Here is a 23,730-nt window from a genome sequence, read left to right as displayed (position 1 = left end):
CATGGATTCCTTCAGGTTGGACAGTTTTCTAGAACAACTCATAGAACTCAGGAAACTGTTATATTTAGGATTACAGTTTTATTATAACAGAAGGAAACAAATTAGAATCAGCCAAAGGAAGAGACACATAGGGTGAAGTCTGGGATGGCTCCAAATGCGAAGCTTCTGTTGTCCTCAGGATGTGTTACCTTCCCAATATTGATGTATGATAATATGCATGGAGTATGACCAACCCAGGAAGCTCACTGGAGTTTTGATGTCCAGAGTTCTTAACTGAAGCTTCATTATATAAGCATGATTGAATGGATCATGCTCCACATTGTTGACCTCAATATCTAGTTCTTTTCCTCTTCTTGAAGATTGGGGTGATATCATATGATTCACAGCCCCAACTTGCTAATCATATGGTTGGTGTTTCAGGCATGGCCAGCCCTTATCCAGAGTTAGCATAAACTATCAGATGCTCAACATGAGTCATATCATTACAAACTATCAGGTGTGGTCTGGGGCCACCGCGAATACAAAAAACACTCTAATCACTCCAGAAATGCCAAGGTTTTAGAGGTTATCTCCCAGGAGCTGGGAAAATGGCCAGACTTCTCCTTAGGTGAGGCCAAATTTCTTACTACGCATACAATATATATCTGGATTCATCTACTTAGCATAATGTTTTTGAGATTCACCTGTATTACCTGTGACTAGTTTGTTCTTTTTCGTTGCTGAGTAATATTTCATTCTATGGTTATACCAAAGTTTGTTCATTCATTAACTTATTGATGGGCATTAGAGTTGTTTCTACTTTAGAGTATTATGAATAAATCTGATGTGAATATTCATATACATGTCTTTTGCTGGACGTATGTTTTTATTTCCTTCGAGTAGGTACTCAAAGGCTTGGAATTCTTGGGTTGTAAGCCTGTGTTTTGCTTGAAAAAATGAGCCATGCAAATATCTGAGGGGAAGCGGTGGTAGTTGGGGAAAGGACATTCTAAGCAGAGGAAATCGAAGTGCAGAAACCCTAACAAAGGAGTGTGCTTGATATTTTTAGGAATGGCAAGGAGGCCCAAGTGGCTGAACCAGAGTCAATAGTGGGAGAAAGGTGGAAGATGATGTCAGAGAGATAGCAAGGGCAGGGTTAACACCTGCACCCACATTATGCAAATCCTTGTAAACTATGGTAAGAACTTTAGATTTTATTCAGGATGAGATGGGATACCATCGGAAAGTTTTGAGTGGAAGAATGACAAGATCTGATTTAACCTTTTAAAGGATTATCTCTGACTTCTATCAGTAGTTAAAGGTGTAGGTAGTAAGGGTGCAGTGTCCTAAGATGAGGAACAATGGTAGCATGGAATAGTATAACATCATTGGACTTGGTTATTGGCTAGAGTCTGGAAATATTTTGAAGATAGAGCTGATAGGGTTTGCTGATGTATGTTGAATGTGAGGTGTGAAAGAAAGGAATCAAGAATGGCTTCAAGGCTTTTGTCTTGTGTAAATGGTAAATTGAAGCAAGAGTTACTGAAATGGGGAGATTAGAGAAGGAACAAGTAAGAAGAGAAAATCAAGAGTTTTTTTGACATGTTATGTCTGAGAAATATATTAGACTCGTAAGTGTCAAGGAGGTGGCTGGATATCTGAATTTGAGAAAAATGTCAAGACAGATAAAATTGTAAGTGCTCTCAGTATAAGTGTTATTTAAAGTCATGCTATTGGATGAAGTCATGTAGGGTAGTGATTTTAACTCTGGTTGTACATTAGAATTACCTGTGGAGCTTTTTAAAAAAGTGAAGCCTGTATTCCACCCAGATTTTGGCTGGGGTGGGACATAACTGCTTTGGGGAGTGAGTATAGCTAGAAGAGCTCTGAGGATTTGTGGACCTTTCAACATTTAGAGGTTAGGAAATGAGAAGGATATAGCAAAGGATTCTGAAGAATAGCCATTGAGCTAGTTGGTGAACCCTGATGGTAACCTTTAAGCCAAATAAAGTGTTTTACAAGTAGGAGTGTAATTAATCATGTGGAATGCTGCTGCTAAGGTGAATATGATGAGAATTGAAGAATCACTCCAAATTTGGCAAGATGGAGATGACTGATGACCTTGAAGGGACTGTTTTGATGGAGTAGTTGAGACAAAGTCCGACTGCAGTCTGTTAAAGAGAAAGTGAGTTCTGTTAAAGACAGTTTTTATGAAAGGCAAGCAGGTACATTGAGTTGGAGCAGGAGCAATAGTTAGGGGTCAAGGGGGTTTTTGTTTTAAGATGAGGGGTAATTCAATGTGTTTGTGTGGTAAGGGGAATGATTCAATGAATGAAAGAAAAAAAAATCTTGATAATGAGGGAAGGCACAATTGGCAGATGTAAAGTCTCTGAGTTGATGAAAGGGATGGGATCCAATGCACAAAAGTGGGGAGGAAGGTTGGCACAAACAGTTCAGGCATTGTAACAGGAGGGAAGGCAGAGTATATGGGTACAGTTGCAGGTAGGTTGGTAGATTTGGTAGTAGATGTATGTGAAAATTATTTTCTGCTTGCTACTATTTAGTGAAATAAGCAAGACTATCAATTGAGATGGAGGAAGGTGAGAAGGTATTGGTTATTTGAGAAGCGGAGAAAGTGAGAAATAGTCATTCAGGTGAGTGGGAGATTAAGTTCATCAGATGATCCGCTGCTTGGGTGTCAGGGCATAGGAGGTTTTTATTTAATCAGGGTGGGGGTTTGCCAGGTAAATACAATGGAAAGAAAGAGCAGCAAGGAACTTGAGAGTATATGCAAGAGTGTAGTTATAATTGTTGGGAGAAAATTCTCCATAGGTCTTGTGTTTTTGCATATTTTGTGAGCAGAGGCACTGACAGCTTTCTTATTTATTTATTTATTAGGTATTTTTTCAGGGAAGTTTATGTAGCGAACAGCCTTGGAAAATAAAGACAGTACCTCCCTCCAGAGCGGAGGACACATTTGTTTACTTTCCAGTATAATGAAAATAATGTTTCCCTTGGGGAAAAGATCGAGCAGGTTTGTTTTCAGCCTATTATAAAAGATTTGGGCTTCCTAAGTTCTGGATTCCTCAGCTATGACACAAACCCATTACATGCACAGCATTAGCCTAGGTCACTCTGTGTCACCTCCATGGGACTTGGGGAGCAAGAGGAACTGTAGTGCATATGAAGCTCCTGCTGTCTCCTGTGCCATGAGTGTTACAGCCCCTTGTCTCTCACCCAGGAGTCTTGTGTTTTTTGCCAACATTCATGAAATTTGTTAGCTTGAAAATAAGGTGACCTCGAACTCCTGGGCTCAAGGGATCCTCCTGCCTCAGCCTCCTGTGTAGCTGGGATTATAGGTGTATACCACCATGCTTGGCTTCAATTTTAATTTATATATATGTATATATATTTTTATTTTAGAAAATTATGATAGGATAGTAAGTTCCATATTGCAATAAATTAAGTAGCAGAAGGGCAATGGAAATATGAGATATTGGAGAAAACAAATAAGGCAGAATTTCTGATTGTTAAGGAAGAGCTTGTTCATGTATTTTAAAAATGTATTATGGTAAGGGCCGACTCTTCCTGGCATTTAGATTCTCTTAGTTACATTTATTTTTATTTTATTTTATATTTTTTGAGATAAGGGCTCTCTGTCTCTGTCACCCAGGCTGGAGTACAGGGGTGCAATCATAGCTCACTGCAGCTTCAAATTTCTGGGCCCAAGGGATCCTCCTGCCTGAGCCTCCTGAGTATCTAGGACTACAGATGTGTGCTACCACACTCAGCTGATTTCTAAGGTTTGTATTTTGTAGAGATGGGAGTCTTACTATGTTGTCCAGACTAGTCTCAAACTCCCGGCCTCAAGCAATCCTTTTGCCTTGGCCTCACAAAGTACTAGGATTACAGGTGTGAGCCACTGCACCTGGTTTCTACTGGTTATATTTAAAGGAGGGACGTGTCAGTCTTTTTTAAAAGTGCCAAAATTTACAGCGTACCAGGAATGATATGCTTTACAACTGGTTAAAAATACATGACGAAAGTTTTTTTAGATGTAAACTTAAAAATGTGTGAGGGCATACATATCAGGTTCCTGTTATTGGGCTAACAAATTGTCACAATCTGTGGCTAAGGACCACACGAATTTATTATCGGATATTTCTGGAGATCAGATGTCTGAAATAGGTCTTATTGGGCCAAAATCAAGGTGTTGGCAGGGCTGTATTCCCTCTGGAGGCTGTAAGGGTGAATCTGATTCTTTTTGCAGCTTTTAGAAGCCATCTGCTTTCCTTAGTTTATAGCTCTTTATTCCATCTTCAAAGCCAGCAGCATCACATCTGCAAATCTCTCTCTGACTCTGACCTCTTCTTCTGTGTACCACTTTAAAGGACTCTTGTAATTATGTTGGGTCTACTTGAATAATCCAAGATAATCTTTGTATTTTAAAGTCCACTGATTAGCAAACTTCATTCCATCTACACCCTTAATTCTCTCTCGTTGTGTAACATAACACAGTCACAGGTTCCAGGGATTAGAATGTGGACATCTTTAGCGAGGTCATTATTCTTCCTACCACAGCATACATAGTTAAAAAAAATTACAGAGTACATTAGTGAGGACAGTTAAAGACCACTGTCCTGCCTTTGGTATTTGACATTGCTGATCACTTCCTTCTTCCAGATTCTTTTGATGCCCATGATATTACTCCTGTTTCTCCTCTTTTCATGTCCTTGGGCCTTTCTGTTCAGTGTGTGTGTGCCCTATGGGCTCTTTTTCTTTTCTCTTTTCTTTTCTTTCCCTCCCTCCTTCCCTCCCTCCCTCCCTTCCTTCCTTCCTTCCTTCCTTCCTGTCCTTTCTTGCCCTTCCCCTTCCCCTTCCCCTCCCCTCCCCTCCCCTCCCTTCCCTTCCCTTCCCTTCCCTTCCCTTCCCTTCCCTTCCCTTCCCTCCTTCCTTTCTTGGAGTAGGACTTTGACTATGGGTCTTTTCTTAGCCATTAAAAAAATTTTTTTTTATTTTTAGTAGAGAAGGGGTTTCTCCATGTTGCCCAGGCTGGTCTTGAACTCCTGAGCTTAGGCAGTGCACCCACCTCGGTCTCCCGAAGTGCTAGCATTCTAGGGGTGAGCCACTGCGCCCAGCCACTTAGCTATGTTTTTATTCCTTGTTGTCCCGAGCAGTCCCATGTATAGCCAGGGCTTTATTTACCGTCTATGTGCTGATGGCTCCCAAATATTATCTGTAACCTAGACCTCATTCTTGAACTGAAAGCTTGTATACTTAGCTTCCTATGAGTTTCCTAAAAAAAAAAAAACCCTAAAATTCAGCATATTCAAATTTTTACCCATTTTCTTAGGCCCAAAACTTCCTTCTGAAAACTGTCTTTGTAATTGACAAGACCATCTGCCAAATAGTATCTAAAATAGAAACCTAGCAGTCACTGTAACATACTTTTATTCTTACTCTTATTCTCCATATTCTACATTTCTTATTGGGTTATTTTTTTATCCCAGCCCCATTGCTGTGGTCTTAGCTCATTTTTTACATGTGTTACTAACCTGCTAGTGGGTATCCACGAGTCCACTCTTAGACTGACCCACCCTTTCTCCCTGTCTCCCAGCCTTCCTTCATTTAGCAAAGTGATCATTTGGACGAGAGTTATTGAAATAATAAAGAAGTAGCATCAGTATATTGTAGAATATTCTAAAACATATAAAAGTATATAAGGAAGTAAATTTAAACCATGTAATCTCCTTATTAGAGAATATTAGTATTTAATTAGTATTTATATCAAGTTGTTTTTTGGATATTTCAGTATAATGGGGTCATTCTATAGATACATTATTTTAATTATTATTTCCCCCTCACTTATTATTTTAAATGGTTATAATAATGATATCATTTCATGGGGTTATAATGATGGTTAAATCGGTTAATGCATGTAAGCAGTGCTTGATGTGTCACATATCTTTATCCGCAGTATCAGCAGCAATATTGTTCCTTGTTTCTTATTGCATGAATTAACACTTTAGCTAGATAAACAACACCCTTCATGACCAGATTCTCGTCTGTTTGTACAGTCTCACCTCCCAGTGCTGTCCATAATAAACCTGCAATTTAAGCAAATGGAACTGCTTATTATTCTTCAGAAGTGAGATGCTCTCTTATGTCTCCAGACATATGAGAAATAACTTTTCCTGGCACTAAACTTTAAAAGGAATTTATTACATGGATTATTGTATTAGAAATATTGAATAACATTGCAGTTTCTGTCTTTAAATGCAATTTCTTAGAAGATGCAGAAGTTTTTTTCTTGTCAGTAAAACTGAGAGCATGATAGTATATTGTCATTCTCTGACTGAAGTAGTCCAGGGATGTAGCTTTCTTGTTAATTTAAGTTGACAGAGAGAGAGGGTCAAGAATATAGATTTATGATTGGGTAGTATATTCCTTAAATAAGGGATCTCTTAACCAGGGGTTCATAGACCTCTTCTCAAAAGGGTCCATGGGTAGAATTCAGCAGAGCTGGGGGAACGGTCTGTGGACTTGAATGAGAAAAAAACTACATCTTGTTTCACTATCTGCTAACAGAATTTTGACAGTTCCTTCAATTATGAATGGTAACGATAGACCATGATAATATTAGCAGCATAGTGACTTTGGTGCTAATAGAAGTCACAGATATTTTTATATTGTAATACAGTTACTGCAGCTATCACACATGTAGTTTATGCTCATCTTAACTAATCAGTAATCATGAGAGTCATCACTTACATGGCAAGTCATCATAGTCTCCCCCGTACCAACGGATGCTGGTGCAGTGCAGCTGGCCAAGTGAAAGGACAACTCTGCATTTAGTTGTTCATCCATCAAAGTGAGGTTCTGTGTACTCTTTGTTTATGTTGCTTTTCAGTATTCTCTAAATACAAAATTCTCTGTTATTTTCTTTGAAATAGCAGCCTTAAGCCCTTGGAAAGACTTCAGAACTCCTTCAAAAGAGTTACTGAAGTTACTTCTATCTAAATAGCATAAAATTTGAACCATGGATTCATAGTTCTTTCCTTTCCAATACAAATTGCATTGAATATGTTGACCTAGCCAAAGATGAACTCATTGACTTTACGACAAAAAAACTTACCACACTAGATTTTGGATTTAAAAGCCTTGGAGAATTCTGGTATTTTTTGTGAGAAGCCCTCCACTATGTTGTAAAACGAACTATCGAAGCTTTAATTATATTTGTAGCAGTAAATACTATATTTGTAAATCAGGACTTTTATCACTTTTAAATATATTAAAAAACTTGATGTCCAACATGACATGTATGATGCCTTGTTGAAGACCACCCAAAAAGTTCAATGTTCTTATTTGGTTTATGCAAAAACTTTCACTATGCTATGTCTTCTAAAAAACTATCTTTATGTATATTTTAAATGTCCTGTCTTGTACTTAATGGATTAATAATCAAACTTAAAATATTTTGAAAACTATATTACAGAAAAATTAGTTTCCTTTGTAATCCCACATCTCTTGATTTATGGATTTAAAATGATTATTCTGAGAAGGGGAGCCATAGGTTCCACCAGACTGCCAAAGGTATCTACAGTACAAATGTATCATTTGTCTAGAATGATAACAGAAGTTTCATTTGTCTAAATCAGAATATGTTTCTGGATATTCTTATTTGGGGGCATTTGTATAATAATAAATAATACAATATAAATGGGAGTTATTGATTCTTAATCAGTGTTACACGTCCCCTCTCTCCATTGTCCAACACAATTCCCTTATACATGTGAGCTATTCTATAGCTAGCTGTTTAATGAATGAGTAAGGTAGTGAGTAAGATAGTGCATGGTGCTTTTAAAAATAGTTTTGTTATTTCTGTGAAAATGCTTATGCCCAGCGTAAAACCTTCACACAATACAGAAACCTGCACAGAAAGTAAAAATCACTCAAAGGGTCACCTCCAACCATTCTTAACATTTTGATGATCTCTACAAGTATCCCATACATGTGTACAAATATAATCACACACAGTTTTACATGAGGGAATCATATAATCATGCTTCATTGTAATTATTTTTACTCCCACTCAATGGATAATGAATATCTTTTAATATCAATAAAATAAATCTATATCATTAATTGTATTTAGTTACATACTAGTTGCACTGTATATATCTACTGTAATTTACTCAGCAAATTTCCTTTTGATGGGTATTTATTTTTTCTTATTTTTTTCGCCATTTTAAGCAATATTGTAATCAGCCATACTATAGTTAATATGCGTGTATATAAAATCATCTTATACTTGTGCAGTTATTTCTTGGGCTAAATTCATGAGAAATGGGATTGTATATTTTACATTTAGAAAGTACTATCAGTATTCTTTACATTGTTCTTTCATGAACAGTGTTGACCGTTCTGGTTTTCTCATAACACCTTTGGCACGCAAAATTTTGATAATCTCTTTGACCTTTATCAATGTAAAAGGCAAAAGACATTATATTATTACTTATTTGTATTCTTTGATTGGTAGTTAGGTTGCACATCTTTTCATTTGTTATAAGCCCATTCATATTCTACAAATGATCATACTATGATCATATTTGGGGGTGTGTGTTTGTGTCTTATGGAATTATAAAAACTCCTTGTGTATCATGTATATTAACACTTTATCATAGTGCAAATAATTTTGCAGCTTGTGTTTTAATTTTGCTTGTGATATTTGTATATAGTTTAAAATTATTAATCATTTATTTCTGTTTTTTGTTATGGTAAGTTACTGAGAAAGGCTAGCCTTACCTCAAGGTAGTATTGCTCATATTTTAGTAGAATACTTTCGATACATTAAATCTTGAGTTTATCTGGAATTATTTTTCCTGTAAATAGTGAATAAATGATTAAACTATTTTTGCAGCCAGATGACCAGGTAGCTTTTTTGGGGGGGACGGGCGGGGCAGAGTCTGTCCCTGTTGCCCAGGCTGGAGTGCTATGGCCAGTCTCAGTTCACTGCAACCTCTGCCTCCCGGGTTCAAGTGATGATTGTGCCTCAGCCTCCGGAGTAGCTGGGATTACAGGCACGTGCCACCACATTCAGCGAATTTTTTGTATTTTTAGTAGTGACGGGGTTTCTCTGTGTTGGCCAGGCTGGTCTCCAACTCCTGACCTCAAGTAATCTGCCAGCCTTGGCCACCCAAAGTGCTGGGATTACAGGCATAATTAACCACGCCTGGCCTGCACCAGTATTTTTAAATTCTGTAATCCATCTTTTCCCTGATTAAGATATGCCATTTATAACATGTTAAATTATTGTTTAAGTTCGTGGATCGATCTATTTCCTGTATTTCCAGTTTACTCCATTAGTTTCCACCTCTCTTCTAGTACCAGTATCATACTGCGTTTTTCATGAATGTATATCTGTGTGTTTTACAGTAAGACAAATTCGCTTACTACTTTTTTTTTTTGTCGTTTTCTGGGCTGTTTTGCCCAGTGATTTTTAGATAAAACATTGCTTTAAAGCAAACATCTTACTATAATGTTTGTCTCCAAAGTTTGAAAAATGATGTCTACATTCACGTTTCTCAAATTATTAGCAGTTTGGAACACAAGCATAATTTTTACTCAGAGGGAATGCTTTAAGATTGTGATATATTGGGGTCACTTAAAAGGAGTTGCATATAAAGAAAGTTGCATATAAATAGTGAAAGATGTTCCTGTGAAAGTAAGTAGGGACCAGATGTGTAGGACTTTTGAGCCATGTTTTAAGGAGTTTAAAATCCATTCTTAGATTAGAAGAAAGTTATTGAGGCATAAAAGCAGGCAGTGTGATGAGATCCTAGTTGTGTGTTACGAGTTCTTCTGTCTACTTTGTGGAGAATGGATTGAAGAGCGGGAAGACTAGAGAAGAGTGCGTCTTAGATATGGCCATGACTACAGAGAAAATGGAATAAATTGGAGAAATATTAAGAACAAGAAATGGGAATATGGCAAGGGAAATGGAGATGTCAGGGTTGACAAAATGTTGCCAAGTGTGTAGAACTGAGGTGGAATTAAATTTAGTTAACAATACTCATTATTAATATTATTAACCTTATTATTAACATTACTCATTATTACAATATTATTAATTATTTTTGCTACTATTATACTCATTACTAACATTATTTTAAACATTACTAATTATTACCTTTTTTGGTTAAAGGAATATTTCTCAATCTTTGAGTATGAGGACTTCATTTTAATAAGAAAAAATGTTGTAGATTGCTCTCTCTTCCACATAATAGATGTATTTTGAGTAGCAGTTGATTTATGTAATGTTTTCAAGGGACTTTTAGTTTGATTACTCACAATATCATTATTATTCACGCATATATTTTGTTAGGGCTAGATAAAGATCAAAATGCACAATGGTTACTGCAGCTAAAAGTAGTGGAACTGTTGCAATAACTTTTCAATGTCCTTCCTTCCCCACCTCATCAAGATCTGCAGCCCACAGATTTAGAACTACAAGTCGAAACAATTCTTTATGAATTTGTTTTGAAGATTTTAGCCCTAGATGTACATTTTTCCCCCTTCTATTGGAAAAAGTAATTTCAGAATATAGGGTTCACTTCTTTCATTAAAGACACATTTTATTAAATAGGAAGAAAGTGATTAACAAATGTATTTAACATAAGAATTTGTTAAATGTAACAAGCCAAACGTTTACAACAGTCTAGACAAGTATACATGAGGAACTTTAGTGACGTTTTTCCTCTTATTTCTGTATTATTATATAAATAATTTTACAACTGTATCACTAGAGGATTTTTTTTTGTTTTTTCATTTATTTAATATAGAATTAATTGCACTCTGACCCAAAAGAAATGCAAGAAAAACAAAGATAAATAGAGGGGGCATAATTAAACTAAAAAGTTTCTGCACAGCCAAAGAAATAAGCAGCAGAGTTTATAGACAACCCACAGAGTGGGAGAAAAATCTTCACAATCTATACATCCGACAAAGGACTAATATCCAGAATCTACAAAGAACTCAAACAAATCAGCAAGAACAAAACAATCTGATTAGGCCAGGTGAGGTGGCTCACGCCTGTAATCCCAGCACTTTGGGAGGCTGAGGTGGGTGGATCACTTGAGGTCAGGATTTCACGACCAGTCTGGTCAACGTGGTGAAACCCTGTCTCTACTAAAAATATAAAAATTAGCTGGGTGTGGTGGTGGGCATCTGTAACCCCAGCTACTCGGGAGGCTGAAGTGAGAGAATCACTTGAACCCAGGTGGCATAGGTTGCAGTGAGCCGAGATCTCATCATTGCACTCCAGCCTGGGTGACAGAGCAAGACGCTGTCTTTAAAAAAAAAAAAAAAAAAAAAAAAAAAAAAGTCATCAGAAAGTAGGCTAAGGACATGAATAGACAATTCTCAAAAGATATGCAAGTAGCCAATAAGCAGATGGAAAAGTGCTCAACATCACTAAGATCGGGAAATGTAAATCAAAACCATGATGCCATTACTGCCTCACTCCTGCAAGAATGGCCATAATCAAAAAAAATAAAAAATCATAGATGTTGGCATGGATGCAGTGAAAAGGGAACACTTTACACTGTTTGTGGGAATGTAAACTAGTACAACCACTGTGGAAAACAGTGTGGAGATTCATTAAAGAACTAAAAGTAAATCTACAGTTTGATCCAGCAGTCTCACTACTAGGTATCTACTCAGAGGAAAAGATGTCGTTATACAAAAAAGATACTTGCACACGCATGTTGATAGCAGTACAATTTGCAATTGCAAAAGTGCGGAACCAGCTCAGATGCCCATCAATCAACAAGTGGATAAAGAAAATTGGTATCTATATACCATGGAATACTACTCAGCCACAAAAAGGAACGAAATAATGACATTTGTAGCAACCTGGATTGAATTGGAGACCATTATTCTAAGTGAAGTAACTCAGGAATGGAAAACCAAACATGGTATGTTCTCACTCATATGTGGGAGCTAAGCTATGAGGATGCAAAGGCATAAGAATGATACATTGTACTTTGGGGACTCAGGGGAAAGGGTGAGGGGTGACAAGGGATAAAAGACTACACATGGGGTACAGTGTACACTGCTTGGGTGATGGGTGCACCAGAATTTCGGAAATCACCACTAAAATATTTATTCATGTAACCAAACACCACCTGTTCCTCCAAAACCTATTGAAATAAAAAAAAATTGCCCTCTGTACTGTATAATGTGAACTATATTGTAAAAACACTTCTTATTATAGCATACATTATTTAGTGCTCTTACTGTAATTCATTGAGAGTCAGCAGTTAGGAACTTAGAGCATATGACTTTCACTTCTTAAAAATTTAGAAGACTGCATTGCAGAATTATATTGTCATTTAGTATCACCCTTCAGATCAGTCAGTGTCTACACAAACATTTCTGTGACAAAGTAAAAAACCTTATTTGTTTGTTTATTTATTTATTCCTTTTTTAAGACAGAGTCTCGCTCTGTTGCCCTCCCGAGTTCAAGGGATTCTCCTGCCTCAGCCTCCTGAGTAGCTGGGATTACAGGCACGTGCCACCACGCCCGGCTAATTTTTTGTATTTTTAGTAGAGACAAGGTTTCACTGTTTTAGCCAGGATGGTCTCGATCTTCTGACCTCGTGATCTGCCTGCGTCAGCCTCCCAAAGTGCTGGGATTACAGGCGTGAGCCACTGTGACCGGCCTATTTATTAAAATTTAATTACAATTAATTTGTGCTTTTAAAGGCTCTTTATCTGTGAAAAATTTTTTTGTATCCTGAAATTTCCTAAAATAATGAACTTTTGTATTGTTTATTTAAAAACAAGAACCTTTGACATAGCTTAAGAGTTAACATTAATTTCTCTTAGTATTCTTGTGTTCAGCATTGTGGCAGTAGCTATGGAAATAAAAAGAAATATAATTTAACAAACATGTAAAAAATACCCATGTATGCTGGGCTGGCCCAGTGAAGATAAAAAGAGTTTGTTAAGATGAAAAAAGACACAGATAAATAATTGCAAGGTAGTTGGAGAAACAGGGAATACATATATATATTAGGTATTGAAATGATAAATTGAATATTATAGACAAAATAAATTTTACTGTTCTTTCATTCAACAGTGGCCTATTTAATTCATATAGTACTTTAGTAAATTCCTTTAACTCAGTGTTCTGTGTTATGTATTGATTGCCATATAAAGCTACTCAATTCTTTTTCATCCATTTTTTTCTTTTTATTTATTTATTTATTTTTTATTATTATAAAAACATGGAACGCTTCACGAACTTGTGTGTCATCCATGCGCAGGGGCCATGCTAATCTTCTCTGTATCGTTCCAATTTTAGTATATGTGCTGCCGAAGCGAGCACTTCATCCATTATTTATTTAAGGAATATGATTGTTAACAAAAGGACTGTGTATTTTCATTATACTTTGTCTTTTTTCCATGGGACTGTCACAGAGTATGTTTATAATGAGTGGCATATAGAATTAAACTTATATTACCGTATATTTATATTCCTAGAAGTCGATGCATCAATAACTGATTGAAATAAATTTTACCTGGAGGATATTATGCTTTTATTCACTTTATTTCCAATTTATGTATAACTCCTAAGCAAGATCATTTTCAAATTCTGACTGCTACATAGATTTTAAAATTTGTCTGTCCTTTAAACATTGAGGAATAAAATAAGTAGAATGAAGCTCAAATTTTATAACAATGTCTCCATGAGACAGTTCTTTATGCCATAGAAAACCATTGGTTGATTACCGTCTCAGTCAGTGTTGCTCTTCAGTGTTGAATTATATGTATTCTTATAAGGATAAAACATTTTTAATTTGGTAAGACTAGCTGAATTTGCTTTTTGTGCTTATGATGTAAGGACAAGATTTAAATTAACACCAACAGCAGAGGCTCTTAAAAATGTAGAATGTTATACTATGAATTTAAATAATCTTTCTGTGCTTGTCATTTTACATTGATAGTATCATAAGACAAGTAATGACAGATTAAGACCTACCTAGCAGAGGGAAAACTAAATTACATGGCTTTATTAAGGCGTAAATAAACCTATTAACCATTACCTGGAATACCAATTAGTAGAAAGAGCACTGACAATTTTATTTATCAACATTAAACACAATTATTAATTACAGACCTGATGAATCTAGCAGTAAGCAGGCCATGTTGGATATGCTGGGACCTTAAGTCCATTATATGAGAAGGATGATTACCAAAATCCTGTGGGGAAATAAGTAATTGTAGTTGTAAAATTTTAATTGCCTTGGAATAAGGCAAATTGTATTTTCTTGTCTGAGAATATAAATAGTATGGCATGAAGGTAACAAGCTTTGGCAGTTGTAAATAGAAAATGCATTTATGTTAGGTTTTAAAACAAAGAAAAGAGTGATGAATTTTTAGTGTCATGCTATTCCATGTGAATGGCATACTGTAAATACATGCAGATTTTTTTTGATGTATTCTTTAGTAGGTGAGCTATTCTCTGAATTCCTTTTCTTCATAGTGAAAATAATGTGGGAAGGAACTTTCTGAATGAATTACTACAGGTGAATGGGAATTATATAATTAAAAAATATTTTCATTATGTGATTAGCAGTGTTGTGAAATGCACAAGAGACAATTCACATGTTTGTGCCTTTTTTTCTTTTTCTTTGAAGATCCAAATTCCAGAATTTGTGGACATTTACTCATAGGTGCAGCCAAGAATTCTTTTGCAAAACTCATGGATAAAATTAGTCTGGTAATGGAATGTATACCTCTGCACAGTAGCAGGAGTATTACATATGTAGAAAAAGATTCCCTGGTTCAGAGGCTGGCCCATGGACTTCATAAAGTAAACACACTGGCCCTGAAATATGGTTTGCGTGGCCACGTGCCCATTACGGTATGTATACACTTTCATTTAGTAGTAACCTAAGAACTTGTAGGTTTAATTTTGAATTAGCCTAATTTGTAGTTTAAATTGTTAGTTGTACATGAATGTATCTGGATTTTCTTTATAGTTCATGTAAAATTTTAATACAGTAAATTACTTCCAAATAAGTGTCCAAAATATCTAAATACAAAAATCACTGGCCAGGCGCGGTGGCTGATGCCTGTAATCCCAGTACTTCGGGAGGCCAAGGCAGGTGGATCACCTGAGGTCAGGAGTTCAAGAACAGCCTGGCCAACATGGTGAAACCCCGCCTCTACCAAAAATACAAAAATGAGCCAGGGGTGGTGGTGGGCGCCTCATGCCTCTAATCCCAGCTACTCAGGAGGCTGAGGCATGAGAATCGCTTGAACTCCGGAGGTGGAGGTTGTAGTGAGACGAGACTGTGCCACTGTACTCCAGCCTGGCCTACAGAGTAAGACTGTCTCAAAAAAAAAAAAAAAAGGCATGACATTAGTGCTAAATTTAATGTTCTCTATAAATGCACTGCAACAGAATTGTACGAGACCTAAACAGCTGTCAATTTCATTTTTAGCTATCTAGATTATTTCTTTTCTCCAGATGTTCATTTTTCATAAGCCAAATTATTGGTCACATAAAAAATAAAGTTTTCACGTCTACGTTTCTGTAATAGCTAGCACTGGTTTTTGGATAATCTAAGTTACATTTAATTTAGTAAAATGGTTATTGCTATTGTTAGTAAATCTGTAGTTACTGTTTATAAAATTGCTCTTGTTTAACAACAGAAAAGCACAGCATCGTTGCAGAAGCAAATACTTGGATTTACACAAAGACTGCATGCTGCAGAAGTGGAGCGCCGCTCACTACGCTTAGAGGTCACAGAATTCAAACGAAGTGTGAATGAAATGAAAAAGGAGCTTGACAAAGCCCAGGGTCTGCAAATGCAATTAAATGAATTTAAGCAGTCTGTAAGTATATATCATTTAGGAAACTGTTGCTTTGCTGATATATATTTCTTTATCTCTATATCCTTTTTTCCTTAACTTTTGTTATGTGTGGTTTTTCAAAGAATTCAAAACACTATTAATAACATCTGTTTTTCTTCAGAAAACTTCCTGTCTAAAATGCCTCTAATTGCTGATGTTGGTGGCAGGTGGGGGAGTGGGGAGAGAGATTTCCTCTCTTTTTTTTGAGATGGAGTCTCACTCTGTTGCCCAGGCTGGAGTGCAGTGGCACTATCTCAGCTCACTGCAACCTCTGCCCCCCGGGTTCAAGTGATTCTCCTGCCTCAGCCTCCCAAGCAGCTGGGATTACAGGTGGCTGCCACCACGCCTGGCTAATTTTTATATTTTTAGTAGAGATGGAATTTCTCCATGTTGGCCGGGGTGTTCTCGAACTCCTGACCTCAGCTGATCTGCCCACCTCAGCCTCCCAAAGTGCTGGGATTACAGGTGTGAGCCACTGCACCTGGCCTCTTCTCTTCTTATATTGAATATTTTGAGTAAATTAGATTATTTAGTATGAAATCAAATTGCTTTTCCAAAGAAATGTTCAATTTATCTAACGTCCATCAATGACTTATATGTATTATTTTAAAAAGCAGAAAATAGCTGAAAAAGCACAGCCGTATGCCAAATACCATTAGATCAAGAACAGAATGTCTAACTGTGTGAAGCACAATATAATGCAGACATCCACATATTCTGTTTGCAGTTGGGATAGTTATTAACATTGCTGTTTTTAATGTGGATATGGGAACATAGAGTTAAAAGATTACCCTGAAACTTCAAGACTGTACAACTTAAAACAGCTACTATAACTTCAGTTTAAATGTGCTTTTATCTTTTGATTAATTTGGATTTTACAGTTTTAACATTTGCAGTAACAGAGGCAGCAGCAGGTGTAGTAGTTTAGTTATTAATCCTATGATAATGTAATTGTGCTAGTGTTAATTATTATTTCAAGTAGATACACCTTCAAAGGGCAAAGAGTTCCTATGAATTAGGCAGGTCAAGTAATCATGAATTACTCTTAAGCCATAGGTTTCTTTTCGGTAAATGTCTAAAGACACCATAATTTTTCTTCTCTTAGTTTTTTGCTCAGAGGAGGAAAATTTAAGAGTTGAGCTGCTTCAACTTTTTTTTTTCTATTTATGAAAGTTATACATGACAACCTTAAGTAAAAATACAAGAAAGTATTAAGAAGAAAGTTTAGACTGGGTATGGTGGCTCATGCCTATAATCCCAGTGTTTTGGGAAGCCAAGGTAGGAAGGTTACTAGAGGCCAGGAATTCAAGACCAACTTGGGCAACACAGTGAGACCGCATCTCTAAAAAAAAAATTATATTTATTTTAAAAACGAGGAAAGTTAAAATCATTTTAATCTTACCACCCAAAACCAATCACTGTTGAAATGCGGATGCCTTTTGTTCTCCACATTTCTTGTGTATATATGTGCCTGTGCATGCCTTTATGCACAGTTGTAGTTTGGAATAATTTTGTATGTATAGTTTGCAGCCTGACTTATATAAATATATGTATACATGTATGCACTTAAAGTACTGTTATCATTTTCCTCTGTCATTTAATTATTAATTTCATTTTAGTTAAATGAATACTAGTGTGTCATATGAATGTATCAAAATTTGAGTATTTCCCTTTTCTTAGATATGTGATTTTTTTCCATTTTTTGCCATTTTACTTAAATAATAAAGAGATGTTTATACTTTTAAAAACGAATTCTTTTGAAGCGTGTCTCTCCTTCCGTTTGATTTGCTTCTGTATCATAGAAATAGTTGAATTTGGGATATTGAGATAGTCTACCAAAATGGACACAGACAGTCATTTATGCAATTTGAGATTTAGAGTATAGTCAACTGTATTTAGATTTAGATAATAATGGCTTTTGTAAAAACTGGAAAATTCCTTACATATGTTGCTCCCTGGAATATATATGAAGAATTCTAAATATTCTACACAATTTGATTTCCTAGTCCATAGTTAAGTATTAAGAAAACAAGTTTGCATCTTTGATTAGTTTAGAAGTAGTCAGGACTTAATTTCTAGAATCTAGAGAGAAGATTAGAGTATGAGGGAAGGTTAGTGGAAGGTGACAGAATCCTCTTGTAAGAGCTTTGAATAACTGGCTTTCAGTAATTAAGAGTATGTTTGAGGAAGTACAGGAATAAAAATAGCATAGTAACTGAGGGAAGAGGTACTTAATTTTTACTTTATTTTACCTTATTTTTTGAGATGGAGTCTCGCTCTGTCACCCAGGCCGGAGTGCAGTGGTACGATCTCAGCTCACTGCAGCCTCCACCTCCCAGGTTCAAGGAATTCTCCTGCCTCAGCAGGAGTTGGTGTTACAGGCGCCCGCCACCACGCTCAGCTAATTTTTTTTATTTTTAGTAGAGACAGGGTTTCACCATGTTGGCCAGGCTGATCTCAAACTCCTGACCTCAGGTTATCTGCCTACCTCAGCCTGCCAAAATGCTGGGATTACAGATGTGAGCCACCACACCTGGCCAGTACTTAATTTTTAGATATTGTCCTATAATTATAAGTTATGAAGTACATGACGATTTCTAACATTTAGTGATCGTGTTGACCAGGTATCAGACACTGACCCTAAGCACGTTACAGGCGTTGACTCATTTGGTCCTTATAATTATCTCACATACTATTATTATTTCTAATTTACAGATGGGGCTTTTGGAGCAGATAGAAACTGAGTAACTTGCCTGGAGTCATATAGTTATTAATGGCAATGACAGACTTTGAACTTGGTTCCTGTGGCTGTAAAACTCATGCTTTTATCCACTTCATTACAGTGGTTAGTGTTGATACCTAGGTGTGCTAATAAAGGGTTGTTATATTAAAAACATAATAGATGAAGAAAAGATGGTAGTTTCCTCTAAGAAAACTGGAGAGAGTGCCTGCAACCATTTGTCTCTCACTCATTTCAGAAAAAGTGTATTGGAGAGAATAAAACAGCTTCTTTATAGTTGGTCTAAAATTATGAAGGGAAACATCCTGCTCACCAAAAGCTATTTAGTACTTTAATGGTTTTGGAATACTGTGTCCATCTACTGACAGTCGTTCTTTAACAGCTAACTTCCCCAGTCTCATGATCTTTGTTTATTAGCTCCTTACACTTGCTTTCACACACCATCTCTTTCTTATTCTGCGTTGCTATACTTGCTTGATTTTATTTACTTTACAGAGGAATAAACAGAATTGAGCCAGTCTCTGGGATGGATGGATGGACAAGAGAGGCTAAAATTACCTGAGTTTTTAGGTAAAGGGGAAATTTTGGAGGATTGTGAAGGGAACACACGTTCTGTTAAAACAAGGAAGTCCTGCAAAATGGTGGGGATGTTGATGGAAAGATCTTTATTCACTTGATGGTCAAGTGGATTGAAAAGGACAGAATGGTCTCATGGCAAGGAGTGGTAATTTAAAACAACACATTAAAGATAGAAGAGGTACAAAAATATATGTTCACAAGACCCAGCGCATAGAGGGATGTTAATAAATAGAAATAGAACTGGAGTGCTGAGAGGAGACTGTTAGATTTGATGTTTTGAAAGCTGAGGGTTTGGTTGTAATAGCACAATGTGGAGAGTTCGGCAGCTGTTAAACAGCGAGTAAAAAGTTGAGTGTTCTGTATAATCCCAGCACTATGCAAGTATCAGTGACATATTTGATATACCTTTTACTAGGTGACTCTCTGAAAATGAGGCAGCTTTCCTGTGTGCCTTGTGATCATTCTCATTAATTTATATTAACTTAGGTAAATCATTAGACATCTGTTTTTATGCTACACTATTGGCTTTTAAAATTTCTTCATTGTTGAGAAATGCACTCTTAAATTTTTGAGGAATGCACCCTTAAAAAGAGAAATGAGTTTTAAAAGACAGTTGCTTCATAGAAGTGGCAGGCAGGGTACCTGGTGCCAAAATAAAACTGAGTGCTTATGTATTATGATATAGAAGGACCTATGTAACTGATTTATCCTAAAACTTAGTTTCAGCAAAAGTCTTTCTCTTTATATGAATTGCATGCTTGCTGTTGTTGGCCCACGAGGAAACTGTGACTATGCACATTTCTATTTTTGTCTTATTTGTCAGAAAAATAAAAGACAAAGTCTGTATTCAGTTACAATAGTTACTAGATGCTTAGAATCAAAAGGATTTTTTTCCCTGCTTTTTCCTCCCAGATTTGTTAAAATTTCAAATCAACCTGCTTTATATTTGTGGCGAATGATATTAATCCACCTCACATCCTTTTTTACAATGGGAAAGTTAGAATTTTTAAATAGATACATGTATAACTTGTGTATTTCAGTGGCCTGAATCGTTCCTTTGAGTTTTCCATATATATTTCTCAGGTTATCTACCTTTTGTGAAACCTTCCTCTTTTTTATACTTCACGATGTCTCTGTTGTTTGTTGTATCTAGATTTCATTTGTTTAAATGTTTTGAACAGGAGATACTTGGATTCTCCATCCCTGTCTAGAACTGTCATTAGTTATTCCAGAGCAGAGTACTGTGCCCTCCAAAGCAGTCATGATATTGTAAAAACCATGTTGTGTATTATGGTGTAGATTTTGTTGGCAGATGTGTATATATGAATATTATTTCATTCAACAAATATTGAACACTCACTGAGTGCCAGGCACTCTTCTCTATGTTGGATGAAAAGCTAAATGAAGCCCCTGCTTTGGGGATGCTATACCTTTATATGTGTGGTTGGTGGCAGGGTGTGGACAGGCAATAAAAAAAGTGAGATGAATTTAGATAATGACAATGGCTGTGAAGAAAATAAAACAAGATGGTATAATAGAGTGAGTGGGAGTTGGAGAGGTGTAGTCATGTAAGACCTGCCTAGGAGAAGATATTTGACCGGGAGACCTGAATAATAACATACACTGAACACAAACTTCTAGGTGATCACTTAAAAGCCAAGGAATTTGTTAAAGGTTTTAATTCCCACAATCATAATCTTTATAAAAAGTGCTCATGTATGAAAATGTAAACTGAGCATCATGGATTCATATGGAATTTAAAATGAGTTTTCTAAGATTTTATTTGACTGAAAATGATAACTAAGTGTGGCTGTTGTGCTTTAAAAATCACAGTAGTATTTTTATCTTGACTTAAGCAATTAAGAAAAGCTAATTGTATTTTTTTAATGTATCAAGTGCCTAGAAATGTTTGTATTATATTCCTTTAGTTTTGAAGGTGAAATGATACAACAATGCAGTTAGCTTTATAACTGATTCTCCCCCCTCCTGCTTTTTACAGAAATTGGTCACCCATGAGAAGTTTGAAAGTGCATGTGAAGAACTAAATAATGCATTACTTCGGGAACAACAGGCACAAATGCTATTGAATGAACAGGCACAACAACTACAGGAATTGAATTATAGACTTGAATTGCACTCCAGTGAGGAAGCTGACAAAAACCAAACTCTTGGAGAAGCTGTTAAGGTAAGAGAATAAAGAGATGTTTGCATAAAGGGATATTTTATCTATGTGTGGATCTTAGAGGGAATTATGATATCTCCTGAATAGGAATAGATCCCAAGATGTAAAATTTTATTCTATGAGGATAGAATGAAACATGTTTCTGAGACCTCAGTTATAAGCCTGCATTCACATGTATCGAGAAGGTAAAAGTAGGCTTTACTTGCTGGTTGAAAACGAAGTGAAGGTCTTTTCCAGTAATAATAACAATTATTATTAACAATAAAATTAACAATAAATTTTTGTTTCTTTTATCTTCTTTATTTCTTCCTCTCTTTAGAATTTTCCTTTTCTTGTTTTGTACCCAATGGACTTTGGAAACTCCACGCATCTTTTGGATTCTGGAAGGTTTTGGTCTGGGTCTCATTCTTATATAAGTACATATTTGGGGAGAAGGGAGGTTTGGTTAGAAAGAGTTGTTCTCTCTGTCATATATTTGTGGTAAAGGTATTTCAAAGGAAAAAGAGAAGCTATCATTTAAAAGTTGTCACTGAGAAAATTTCATTAATGGGTTTAAATGTTGCCTACAAAGTATAATAGAATTCTAGTTTTTGATTATAAAACTTGTGGATTTTTCACTAGTGAGATTATATACGTTGGAATGGAACTAAATCCAGGGAAACAAAAATGATACAGCCACTATATAGGATATCATACGTAATACAGTTAATCAACTCAGAGTTGGTATTAACTTATACAAATAATATCTATTTATTCTGATATCTTAATAATACTATTATGATCAATGATAAAATAGCCAAAATTTATTGTTAACTTCCTGTTTACCAGGCACTATGCTAACTACTTTAAAACACTTATGTACTCCTTACACAAACTGTATGGGATTATAAAACACTTAGGTACTCCTCACACAAACTGTATGGGATTATTCCTGTTTTATAAATGAGAAAACAGATACAGAGAGGTGACATAACTTACACATTTCTTAGTAAGTAATATATCTAGGGAGTCAGATTTCACATCCGTCTTCCTAACCACCACATCATATGTTCCACTGATTGACAGCATACATTTGCCAGGCTCTGTGTTACTGTCTCTACATGAATTACTCATTTTAAACTACCTCTGTGAGGTAGGTACTATTATTATGATTTTGATTTTTTTTTTGTTTAAATTTAGAGACTTCAATAAACTTGCCCAGGGTATCCTGTAAATGTTGAAACTGGGATTTAGTTTTCAGGAAAATTAGAAAATTTTGAAATCTAAAGCAGGAAAATACACGTGAATTTAAAGAGGAAAATATAGATGTCCTTTACGAAGAGGAATAAACGACCAGGATGGTATTAGTATTTTAGAGTATGTTTTTCCAAATATATGTATTAAATTGAACCATTTGAAATTGCTGTTTTTATAAGTGAAAACTAGACAAATGCCAGGAATTTCAAATGGCTCAACCTAATGCATATTATTTTTCTTACATAAATGAGAATGTACTTATATACTGTTTTGAAACTTACTTGTATTACTTAGTAATAGATTGTGAGCATTCTTGCTTACCAACCGATATGACTGTGAATTTTTTTCACTTTTTTACGCAAGTAATAAATATTCATTGTGGAAAAATAAGAAAATATAGATAAAGAAAAATTAAAATAATCTCAAATCATATCACCTGATATATCTACCATCAACATTTTGATATATATATTCCAGACTTTATGTTTTAAAAATATAGAAATATAACTGAATATAGGTTAATAAAAATACAATCATAGTATATTATACATATTGTTTTTTACTTACTTCAAATACCATGTCAAGGATTTCTTTCTATGCTAATAAGTATAGTGGTATCTGTCAGGCCTCTGAGCTGAAGCTCAGCCATTGTAACATCTGTGACCTGCACATATATGTCCAGATGGCCTGTAGGAGCCAAGAAGTCTGGAGCAGCTGAAAAACCACAAAAGAAGTGAAACAGCCAGTTCCTGCCTTAACTGATAACCCACCTTATGACATTCCACCATTATGACTTGTTCCTGCCCTATCCTAACTGATCAATCAACCTTATGACATTCTTCTCCAGGACAATGGATCTCATGATCTCCCCACCATGCACCTTTTGACCCCTCCCCTGCCGACAACAGATAACCACCTTCAACTGTAACTTTCCACTGCCTACCCGAGTCCTACAAAGCTGCCCCTCTCCTATCTCCCTTCGCTGATTCTCTTTTCGGACTCAGACCACTTGCACCCAAGTGAATAAACAGCCTTGTTGCTTACACAAAGCCTGTTTAGGTGGTCTTCTGTATGGACACGCGTGACAGTA

At 35.9% G+C, this 23,730-nt stretch overlaps 1 protein-coding gene, 1 long non-coding RNA gene and 1 other non-coding gene across 9 annotated transcripts in view; 1 reads left to right on the top strand and 2 right to left on the bottom strand.

Moving 5' to 3' along the window:
- CCDC171 (coiled-coil domain containing 171) overlaps positions 1-23,730 on the top strand; it is a 443,650-nt gene that overhangs the window by 235,182 nt on the left and 184,738 nt on the right. For all 7 annotated transcript variants that reach the window (XM_054658718.2, XM_054658719.2, XM_001149040.8 and 4 more), the window contains 3 exons: positions 14,682-14,908; positions 15,703-15,885; positions 21,222-21,407. In XM_054658718.2, the coding sequence (XP_054514693.1) occupies positions 14,682-14,908; positions 15,703-15,885; positions 21,222-21,407 (596 nt within the window). The remainder of the gene's footprint in view (positions 1-14,681; positions 14,909-15,702; positions 15,886-21,221; positions 21,408-23,730) is intronic.
- LOC107976614 (uncharacterized) lies at positions 1,957-23,415 on the bottom strand. The gene is made up of 3 exons (XR_001720676.3): positions 23,208-23,415; positions 6,751-6,895; positions 1,957-2,150 (listed from the first exon to the last, which is right to left on the bottom strand). It is a non-coding gene; the product is annotated as an uncharacterized LOC107976614 (long non-coding RNA).
- Positions 13,263-13,369, bottom strand: LOC112204511 (U6 spliceosomal RNA). Its single transcript, XR_002938143.2, has one exon. It is a non-coding gene; the product is annotated as a U6 spliceosomal RNA (small nuclear RNA).

The sequence above is a fragment of the Pan troglodytes genome, chromosome 11, assembly GCF_028858775.2.
Source record: "Pan troglodytes isolate AG18354 chromosome 11, NHGRI_mPanTro3-v2.0_pri, whole genome shotgun sequence".
NCBI classification, from domain to species: domain Eukaryota; kingdom Metazoa; phylum Chordata; class Mammalia; order Primates; family Hominidae; genus Pan; species Pan troglodytes.
This window is presented reverse-complemented; position numbering and strand designations above follow the sequence as displayed.